The sequence below is a fragment of the Monopterus albus genome, unplaced genomic scaffold, assembly GCF_001952655.1.
Source record: "Monopterus albus unplaced genomic scaffold, M_albus_1.0 scaffold367.1, whole genome shotgun sequence".
In the NCBI taxonomy this organism is placed as follows: Eukaryota; Metazoa; Chordata; class Actinopteri; order Synbranchiformes; family Synbranchidae; genus Monopterus; species Monopterus albus.
The window spans coordinates 738,094-749,308 of record NW_018128247.1 but is presented as its reverse complement, the minus strand read 5'-3'; the positions used below and the strand labels follow the sequence as shown (position 1 = coordinate 749,308).

The following is an 11,215-nucleotide window of genomic DNA, read 5'->3' as shown; positions in this document are numbered from 1 at the left end:
GTGTTCTGAGTTTAGACCTCTAGATGGCAGGATTGCTATTTCACCTCTGCACTCATCTGAATTTCGATAATAGTCTGATGGAAGGCACTGGGACATGAAACAGAAAAAAACACATGTTAAATGATACAACTGATGATGTGCAGTAATGTGCGTGCTGGCTCACTATCAGGGCTTACAGGGACACTTGATGGAGCAGAGGCTTCATGAATGAAATTTGTTTTTCCATTTTGAAAAGTCAAAATATCTACTGTGAAAAAGGTCTATTCCACCATTAACCCCAAAGTAAATCTACCTGCCCTGTAATTTACTACAAGCAGGTTATTATAAACAGCTGTCACAAGGTAGGTGAATCTGTGACTACTGCACAGCACATACAAATTTAAATGGAGGGTGCTGCCTAATTTTACAATTATTCACTTGAATTGCTTTTTATTTTGACCAATTTTTATGACCCAACATGGCTACTGTATATGATGTGAAGATGTTTGTGTGAGCTCCTCAAACCAAATTCCAATCAGCTGACTGCAATGTGAAGCCAAGCAGTGCTTTTAATGTGGATTCTCACCCTGTGATCCAAGGTTAACCTCAAGGTAGTTAGTTACGTTCACCTGACCAGGCCTAAAACTACACAGTGTAATGACATGTTGTCTTACACTTATTTTAGCTTCATGAACAATCCCATTATTTTCAGTGGCTCTTTGGTAGAAAAGAAGGGGTCTGCGTCCTACTTGAGAGCCGTTCCTTCTATTCTTCCTGCCCAAACTTCACTGCCTGCACTAAATGCACTCCACTAATAGAATGAGAAGGAGAGAGCAGCAGTGATCAAGAGAGCTAGAGAGTGAATGAAGAGAGTGGCCTTAATGAGACCAAAGCAGTGAATCAGAGGATTAAAACATATTTGCTGTTGACTGTTTCACTGTGGCTATGTTCTAAAGCACAAATAAACCCACAAATCCACACAACCCTGTGGGAAGGATTTTATGTGAATGCAGCCAAAGCACAGGTTTCATCTTCCTGTCTGTTCTGCTGTGGCCTCTATGCCCAGCACCTTGTAGGTACTGTGTGAGTGTGTGTGTGTCGTGTAGCCCTGCCCTCAGTCACGCAGACAGAAGAATAGACCTGAAACTGGATGTACTGTATGTCAGCACTTAAACTAGACCACGGACATGTTAAAAAAAGAAGACTGAACAACTGTAGCTTCTCAGAAAAGAACGAAGCCTTAAGATGCAGCTCTGTTCAAACAGCTGTCATTCCCATCACTACCATCTCAGCAACAATGAAGATAGATGAGAATCAAGAAAACATTCTAAGAAGCATTTATTGGCTTTAATGTACAACAAAAAAGGATTAAAATATAAAATGTTGTAAAACTATCAGAGCTCCAGTGTTTTTAAAGTGTTAGCTCAGCCGGAGGGACACACAAATCTCTACTAAAACCAGCTGGATAAACCCAAACACACAGGATGGTTAGAAGTGCTGATCATCAGCTTTAGGCGGAAATATTTCTTATTTGCATCTGACAAAATCTGAATATCAAACAGTACAAAAAGTAAGTCAAGATGTTGAACTTTAGAACATGAGGGAAAGTGATTTTTGTGCCATTCTCATTTTTGTGGAGGAAGAAATCCCGACTGGTCCATCACTAGCTGCCTGACTTGATCAAGCTGCCAAAGTAAGCAGTCACAGTCTTCAGCTTGTTGTTGAGGAAGTTCTGCTCCACCTCCACCTTCCCACCTGGACCAGCCAGGGAGGCGATCTGTGGACAGATGGACATACAGTACATGTAATGTCTGGATCCTGAATCTCAAATCATCAGGAAGTTTTTTTGATTGATTTTGATTCAATTGCAGTTTTCTGATGGCATGAATTTAATCTTGTATCTTATCCTCTGCCTCCTCCACGATATCACCAGTACAGTGTACAGTATGTGTCAGTACCAAGTGAAACCAGACTGCTCACAGTCTGATACACATAACCACCCACTGTCAACTTTGGTAAAATAATGTCTTACACTGTGAGAGAACAGATGGTGCTGATTGGCTCTGAACTGCACTAGGTCCTTGACCCCAGGGTATCTGCTCACAGGTCTCGTTTAAATCATTGTGTTAGTGTTCTTGTGTAATAACTGTTCACCACTTATGTACCCACACATAAAGATAATGAATATACAGACCTGATCCATGTCCGCATTGCGAGGCAAGAAGTACACTATATTGTCTGAAATCAGTTTGGCCAGGCGGAAAATCTCAAATGTGGCTACTGTTAAGGATAAAAACCAATTTTATAAAAACACAGTTCATGTTTTAAAAAACATTTCTATTTTAAACTGCAGTTTGAACTAAATGGAGAGCATATTGAGAAGCTTATATTTCTTGTGTTCAGAGCCGACAGTCTGTCCCGGTGACAGTGCTACAGGACAGTGTCCAACATAAAAAGTGTGCAGTCAACATTGCCAATCTGCCCTGTCTTTGGCACAAGTGGGAAGTTTGCCCTCATGAACCTGCTAAAGGAAAAGTCAGGGTGTCACCCGAAACATTAAGATTTATCATCAGGAGCAGTGGTGGAATGAAACCTAGTACATTTGCTCAGGTTCTATACTTAAGTACAAATTTCAGACATTTGAACTTTACTCGTCATGTTGCCTGAAATTTCTACTCTGCTACATTTCAGAGAGAAATATTCTACTTCTTATTCCACTACAATTATCGGACAGCTTTCGTTACTATTTACTTTACAAATTAAGATTGTTGTCATTTTGCCAAACATTTCTTGGAAACAGTGTTTCAAACGTACGGATTAGCTGCTTTTCCTTTTATTAAGTTTAATCATTGTATTTATTTTGTTGTTCATCTACTGGTTAGATAGCATCAATAGTTTGCGAAGAAATAAATGATTAGTTGCTGCCTTAAATAAAATAGTTAACATTAGCTCCAGCTTAACTAAGTACAACAGGAAAATGCTGCTACGGCTACGGTCACAGCATCCCCCTGCTTCTGCAGCAAAAGATATCCATCAGGCTCCATCATGGTCTTGATGTCAAACACCTCAGCGGTCAGGTAGTCTGGTCCTCCCCATGGTGGTGACAGGAAGACCACATCGCCACGGAGACGGGATGCCAGCTGAAGAAAGTCTCCTTGCAGGAAGTCAATTCGGTCAGCCACGCCGTAAACCATAGCATTGTGCCGTGCCAGTTCCAGCCGCACCGGGTCGATATCAATGGCCAGAACTGAAAGTGGAACACAGAACGGGAACAAAGAAGGACAAACTGAGACACTGAGGACTCACTCTTTGCCTCGTTGGAACACTAGTATAGGGACTATAATACTTCTAGTCCAACATTAGGACTCAGTGAACAGTAAATCACAGGGTTTAAATATAAACCTGGGGGCAGTTCAAAGGCCTGAACATTCTAAGTCGACGGTCAAGCTATTTGGTGGTCAAAGGTAACAGTGGTCTCATGTCTGCCCCCTTCATAATATAATCTAGTTTGAGCGTGTTTTCTTATTATCGTTACCAGTCAGTACCCAATTCCTGAACTCCTACCTGAGCCCAGCTACTGTATGTCTAAACCATTAACCTCCCTTTCCTAAACTGTTCATGTAGACAAAATGGCACAGATGAAAAAGATTTCTGCCCTGATATTACAAGCTGATATATGTGAATGGAAGTGTAAGAACACACATGCACACACATTCACTTACCTCTCATTCCAGTGAGGGCAAACTGGATGGTGTTTCCTCCCACACCACAGAAGGCGTCTATGACCAGCTGAGAGTCAGAGAAGCTGTGTTCCACCCTGACAGCAATGTGCTCAGCAATCCTCTCTGGTGTCACAGAGAACCAGCCCTCTGAAACACACAGCACTGTTAGTGATGTGTGTGTAAGACTATGTGTTAAAGCACTTCCTGTTTTATCACGTTGGCTAAATTTAATCTTTGTTTTTGCTTAATTCAGTATTTATAGTGGACAGATTTCCTAGTCCACTATTTAGTATTTACTATATAGTCCACACATTTCTGCATTAAAATCAGGGATCCTACCATGCTGAGAGACGAGTAGCTGTCACCTAAACTGAACAAGTTTCAGTGCGTAAAGGCCGAGGGCTGAGCCTCAGTTAGATGACCGAGCTCTCTGATCCCTCAGATGGTGCTGCATCAAGAATTGTCACTCTTCTATAAGTGATATAACCACATGGGCTCAGGATGACTTTGGCTCATCTGTGTCAGGCACTGCAATATGTAGTTACATCCATAAATGCTGCTTAAAACTGTACTGTGCCAAAAGGAAGCCCTATGTTAACTGTGTCCAGAAGCTCTGGGCTCAGAGGCATCTGGGATGGACCATCACACAGTGGAAACGTGTACTGTGGTCAGATGAATCAGTGTTTCAGGTCTTTATGGAAGGAATGGACCCCGTGTGCTCTGGACCACAGACAAAAAGGACCATCCAGACCAGTAACAAGTCCAAAAGCCAGGATCTGTCATGGTCTGGGGTTGGGTCAGTGCCCTGGGCAAAGGGAACTTTGTGTTTTACGCCGGATGCTCTTCCTGACGCAACCCTGATTCAAACCCGGGCCACAGCGGCGAGAGCGCTGCGCCTTAACCACTAGCCTACCAGGGACGGCTCCATTAATGATGAACAATACACAGAGATTTTGGAGCAACATATGCTGCCTTCAAGACGACATCTTTTCCAGGGACTTCCATGCATATTTCAACAAGACAATGCAAAACCTCATCCTGCCACATTACCAAGGCCTGGCTGTGGAGGAAAAGGCTGTGAGTGCTGGACTGGCCTGTCTGCAGTCCCCACCTGTCCCCAGTAGAGAACATGTGTGGAGCATTTTGAAATGCAAACAGCATCAACAAAGACCCAGGACTGCTGAGCACCTTAAGACTTGTTTGCAGGAAGAATGGGACAAAATGACACCTGACACACTTTATCATTTGGTGTCCTCAGACCCTAAACGTCTTTTAAGTTTTGTGAAAAGGGACTGTACCAATTGTTTTTAGTACGTGTTGCAGGCATCGGGATTGAAGTGAGGGTTTATTTTGAACAAAGAATAAAGCTGATGAGGTATCACACTAAATAATGTGCTGCTACACGTACATGCAGAGTATAGACTGACCTCGGTCCAGCTTGATCCCTTCATCGAAGCGAGAGAAGAGTCTGTAGCGTTGTGCCCAGTATTTAGCCAGCTCTGGTTCAGCTGCCATCTCTTCTGGGAGCTGCTGCTTCCTGCTTTGCTTTCTCTTCTGCATCTTTGGCTTTACTCCATATTTCCCATCCAACTCTACATACATTCACATTTATTATTAGACTGCACCATTGTCCCAGGATTGTCCTACTTTTCTACAAACACAAACATATGCTCTGACAATTGCGATGCTTACCACTGTTTCTTTCAGGTGTATCAGCCAGGAGAAAGTCAGGAATTTCTAGGCATCTTAACTGTCTGCCAACCTGCTCTTCTTCCTCCTCCTCCTCCTCCTCCCTCTCACTATGCACAGAGCTGAAGAAGGTGCTGGACTGCGTGCCCTTCCTCCTCTCTGCATCTAAACTGGACACAGAGGTAGAACTCTCTTCCTCCAAACCCTCTTTGTTTCCTTTCTCAGTACTTTTCATCTCTATCCTCCTCCTCTTCTCCTCTTCTTCTGTCTCTTCTTGCAGAAATGGAGGCTTGTCCTCAGGTTCCTGTGTATTTCCTACTCCCATTTCACCCCCATCACATGGACTCAAATGTGTTTCACTCTGGTTCTGTTTAAGGAAGTTTTTGACCTGTGAAACAAACAGTCTTCATATGATTAGTGTCCATTCTGCTACTTTCATTTTCTGTCACCGATAATCCATAAAGGTGCTTTAATCTACTTCCAGCTGCCATGCTTTTCACTGGCATCTCAACACAACCCAGAAGCAAGTTCAAATGCTCTGATGTGATTGAGAAAATCAAGTTTAACCGAGCTGACATATGTCACAAAAATTTGTAGTGTTATACTGTGTAGTTTGCAATAATGACTTTGCATCTTGGCAGCCATTTTATGCATGTTTCATCCAAAAGGGTTGTTTTACCAATATACTGAGTCACATTAAAGGCAGTTCAGATCCCTTTTCACTGTATGTCCTTATGTCCCTCAGGCGTGAAATACCCAGCATGGCAGCTCAGATGTGTCCAAACAGATTACTTTACCAACTATCAGTCCATTTCCTGCATTCAAACCCTGCCGCCCCCAGTCTGACAGAGAGCATAAGCCCTTTGACTGTTTACAGGCAGTACCTTGTAGAGGGAGGTGCTGGTCTGTGGCTGCAAGTCTCCATGCATCTCTGAGAACCTGGTGTGTTTGCTGATGCTGCGGACGGCTCTCTTAGTCCACCTCCGCCTCTGACACTTCGGACCAGCCCCGCCTTTAAAGCTTAACACACTGTCAAACCTGAGACACAAACACAAATACACCCTCATTCAGACAGACAGTTGCTGTGAAACAGCTGCTCCTATATGTGTACAGTACACAGCATAACACTTCACATACATGCAAGTTACTTTCTGTAATATGTATGTGATGCATACCAAAGGGTAAAATATAAATCCACCTCCTTAAATTCTCAGGTATCGCTTTCATTTTTACATATCCACTTAGCTGCCAGTTTATAAAGTCCACCTACCACAACGCAGTTCAATCCAAAACTCTGGAACAAACTTAAAAAGGTTCAATTAGTGAGTTGAACTTGGCAGCTAGGCTGTGGATTTTATAAAGCATGACACGAGTGCTGTCTGCCCTCTGCTGGCCTAAAAGAAAATTGCAGACAAGCTATAAGAATATAGCTTTCAGGGGGAAGAGGGCTTATGGGGGGTGGCTGTGGCTCAGGAGGCGGTTCAATACCCGGCTTGTCCAGTCCACATGTTGAAGTGTCCCTGAGCAAGACACTGAACCCCCAGTTGCTCCTGGTGATGTCACCGGTGTGTGAGCACTTGAGAGTGTGAATGGGTGAATGTTCAAATAGCATGAAAGCGCTTTGAGCGTGCTGCAATGCATAGAAAAGCGCTGTACGAGTATAAGACCATTTACCAAAAAGGTATTCACAAGAGAGGTGGTTTCAGAGTTGTTATTTTTGCAAATAAAATTAGATCAAGATTATCTCCAGGACAAAGCCAAATACTGGAGTCATGTTACTGCTGCTACTGGAGAAACACTGGGGAAATGCTTATTGAATGAACAATTCTAATTAGGACTGTGAAGAGAAATGATGAAAAAGGTTTCATGCTGTGTTTGCATCTCTGCAGCCAAAACAGATGCTCAGTTTGTGTGAACTGTTTCAGAGAGGCGTTCATTCAACTGAGGCTGTGGGTTGTGCTACTGTTGAACCGTGCTGCATTATACAGAGGGGTTCTATTATTCAGCGTACTCCCACTGGTATAAATGGGGTGGGAAGAGAATTAGACACGCCTCCTGGTATGTTTGGCTAGAAAAAGCATTTTCCTATCACTTGTAGAGATGCTGCTGACATCACATGCCGTGAAGTGAAAACATTCCTGACGCATTAGTCACTGTGCGGTCCTTTAAAAAGCATCACTGAACATGAGGAAACTGCATGAGTGATGTCTTCATGTCGAAGCATATGAACCATGTCCACTACATGGGGATTAACTACATCAACCTCTAGAAGTGATCCACTGCCACACCAGCAGGCAGGTGAGCTAAATGTCTCAAAACCCAGAGAAGAGAGATGTTGTCCCTGCTTCTGTTCAGACAGAAGCAGGTGTGCAGTAGTACAGTAAATAAATCCGCTCAAATATAGTCACAAAGCATCTGTTACCACATCTCAGTGAGCTGCAGACCAGTACTCAACATGATGTGAAATACACACAATCTATAAAAACAACTAAGACGGACGAAGAGCGAGCTGAAACAAAGTGGCAGCATGGACAGAATGGGCAGATTAGACTGACCGAGGCTCCGGGTTGTGTCTGAGTCCCAGTTTCCTCCAAGCTTCCTCAGGTGTCAGATGTGGGCTCTCCTCCACATCCAGCTCATGACTGCAGACAAACAGGAAATGCTGCATCAAAATTTGAATGAGACTACTATTTTACCGTCTCTTGCCCAATGGATGTTTATTTTCTTGTTTTTAAAAATTTCAAACATTTCCTGCTTCCTGTGAGACTTCAAACTCAATTTCTACACCAGAAAAGTAAGGATCTCATGGAAATGTGGAAGCTTTAGAAGCATCTGGGTGCTAGAGCTCCTTCAGTTCAACATCTGATGGCACATTAAAGCCACTGGTGCAGGTATTCTCATGAAAACCACTGTGCTAAGATGTTTTTTAAACATTTGTCCAGGGACATGCTTGTTGCCTAGTGTCAAGCTAAATTAAATGACTATGGTAACGTCTGAAAGTGTAAACAGCCATATTCCACACAGGACCACACTGCCTGGCTCTAAACCTGGCTGACTGATTCAAACGTTTAGGCTTTGAAGAAGATTCCTAGAACACCAATTTGGATATTGTCAGAAAGAGGGATTTTAAACCTTTGTAGACCAGTTTGCACCAAACTGAGCATTCCTATAATCATGCTTGGTGTGAGAGCTGTGAGGAAATCAGAGACCAAGTGGCCTATCACATCACCGAGCTAATAAAGATAAGGACAATCTGGAGCGCCGGTGGTGCAGGGGGCCAAGTTGATGGGATGTTACTGCACAGAGGATAATTTAAAATTCTAACCAGTTGAAATTAATTTTCAAAAACCTGTATCTGACCAGAGGAGGTGACTGCGTGGAAACCTGTTTTCCATAAAACGTAGCTCAGACCTTGATACTGGCTACACACCCAGTAGAGCCTCACCTGCGCTTGAATTTAGCAGGCCTTCCGCCCGGGGGTTTGTCATCTTCCTCATCGTCGTCTCCATTTGACGTCTTTTCACACGGCCAATACTGTCCGCCAGGGCTGCCAGCAGCCTGCTGGGACTCTGACTCAAAACATACAAGATATGAACTGGCACAGCAAAGTCACAATGAAACATACAAGCGTCAGCAGCTTTGGTTCAGACCTGATATATTTTACACTGAGACACAAATTAGTGACCCAACAAATATTGTCAGCAGACACCCCTCTCTTAATCTTGTCCTCAATAAAGAGCATTTTTACCACTACATCTATATTTACATCTATTCATTCATTTTACTAATTTTCATATCAAAGATAGAAAATTTTAATAAAACGACAATAACATTTTGTGTTTAAATATGAGACAAAGCCGTCATCAAGACAATGAAGCGAAGCTTGCGGCACAGCGACAGTGACACACAGAGAAACACACACACACACACACAGTTACTACCTGTCTGCTGGGCTGTGTTCTGCTGTGAGGAGGAGGCGGGTGTCTTAGGGTCACCCCCACCATCAGAAGGCTCATCAGGGCCACAGAACTGCTCTCTGCTCTCAGCCACACTCAGACGCTCAGCCTCTAGTGTGCAGCTCTGTCCAAACGCATCATTCAAATCCTCCACGTCATCATGGGGATCCTTCAGTTCTTCTCCTCTCCACTGGTTCTCAGCTCCAGCCTGTCCATCCCTTCCTTCCTCTGACTGTGTCTCCATCACACCTGCTGCTGCTTCTCCACTGGTTCTCCCACTGCACTCTAAGTGGTCAGTGGTCCAGCCCTGTGCTGCCCAGTATGAGTACTGCTCCCAGAAGGAGTAGTAGGTGTCTGCAGCATGTTTATCCCAGACAGCCTTTGTGTCTGGGTCGTCCCAAGGAGCAATCGCTGATCCCGGATCTTCTGCAGAGAGCAGCTCACTCTCTGGGTGTTTCTCCAGCCAGCTGCTCCACAGCAGCACTTCACCGTGGTGTGCTTCAGGACACACAGAGGAGATGGAGAAAAAATGGAAAAGCAGTATTTAAGCTTTGAGTAACTGAATCTTGAATTAAGATTATTTGTCAAACTACTGCTCACTAGGTGTAGAAAAACACAGAAACGAAACAAAAGAATGTATTAAACTCAGCCCTTTATTTAGACTTGACAGAAACATGTAAACCTGTCAGAACATTAATGTCATGATGATGATACGATAATGATGGTAATGTGCACGTCTAAAGGGGCTTTAGGGTCTTACGGGATGCAGAACAAGACACTGTATTAGCTATATGAGTGAACTGATTATTAGAGAAGGTCATTTTACCTTGGCATTAAATTAACTTTAGATTCTCTTGTTAAATCTCCAAATCTGATGTAGTCCCACGAGGTGGGTTCAGTGTAACTGTACAGCTTAAAATGTGTGTACTTCACTGTAACCTCCTACTTACCCCAGTACATCTCCCAGCCAGCATCTTGGATCCCTTCTGTTCCTCCTTCCAGTGGATCACACACATCCTTCTCACCAACTAGGTTAATCACATGGCACCGTCAAATGACATCACAACACTGAACACAATAATAATGATGATAATAATAATAATAATAACAACCTTTGGTATCAACCTGTGGTTGTCTCTCTTCTTCCTCCTCTTCAGCTGCTTCTTCCCAGTATGGGGCAGGCTTCCTGTTAAACTTCTCCCCCTGTCACGTGACCACAGCAAACAAACTTTTGGTTCATGTCATTATTGCAGAAACGCACATTAAAGAGCATAACAGTACAGAGACATGGTGCTGAAGGGACCGTCCAGCAGCCGGACTAGCATACCCCTCTCCTCTGCTCAGACGAGCTGGCAAAGGCCAAAGGCAGACCCATGCTGGCCATCAGCTGAGCCTCCTCATTCAGTACCTCCTCCTCAGCCTCCTCTTCGGCTTCCCAGTTTGAGGTGAGGGAAAAAATGTGAAATGTCAGCATCATTTGATTTCACCTCCAACCAAACCCTGCCACCCTGTGTGTGTGTGTTGACCTTACATTTTCAATGTGGAAATCCTGAAATCAGCTCTACACTGTAAGATCATTTCTAACTAGTCATTCCCAGCGCAGGATGACATGGGAGAACATTCAGTAGCTACCTTGGACTGTAGTGTCTGCTAGGTCGAGGGACAGCAACCTGTTATCGGACCGATACAGCTCTCGATCCCTGGACAAACGAAGGGAAACACAAAAAAGATTAAGACCAAAAACTTCACCTGTTCCGACTTCATTCTGCAGGACTACTGTAGAGTAAGAGAGATGAGGGGCTCACTGTACGAAGGCTCTGGAGCAGAGGCAGCGGATCCTCTGCTCGTCAGACCAATGTCTCCTGCTGA

At 43.8% G+C, this 11,215-nt stretch overlaps 1 protein-coding gene across 1 annotated transcript; it reads right to left on the bottom strand.

Moving 5' to 3' along the window:
* Positions 1–1,300: 1,300 nt before the first annotated feature.
* tgs1 (trimethylguanosine synthase 1) lies at positions 1,301–11,209 on the bottom strand. The gene is made up of 15 exons (XM_020585492.1): positions 11,152–11,209; positions 10,979–11,046; positions 10,674–10,777; positions 10,459–10,549; positions 10,297–10,374; positions 9,332–9,844; positions 8,836–8,959; positions 7,946–8,032; positions 6,275–6,428; positions 5,394–5,778; positions 5,129–5,293; positions 3,702–3,848; positions 3,010–3,226; positions 2,174–2,252; positions 1,301–1,756 (listed from the first exon to the last, which is right to left on the bottom strand). Exons 3-15 carry the CDS (start codon positions 10,728–10,730, stop codon positions 1,643–1,645), a joined length of 2,211 nt encoding a protein of 736 aa, XP_020441148.1. The 5' UTR covers positions 10,731–10,777; positions 10,979–11,046; positions 11,152–11,209; the 3' UTR covers positions 1,301–1,642.
* Between the last annotated feature and the right edge of the window lie 6 nt (positions 11,210–11,215).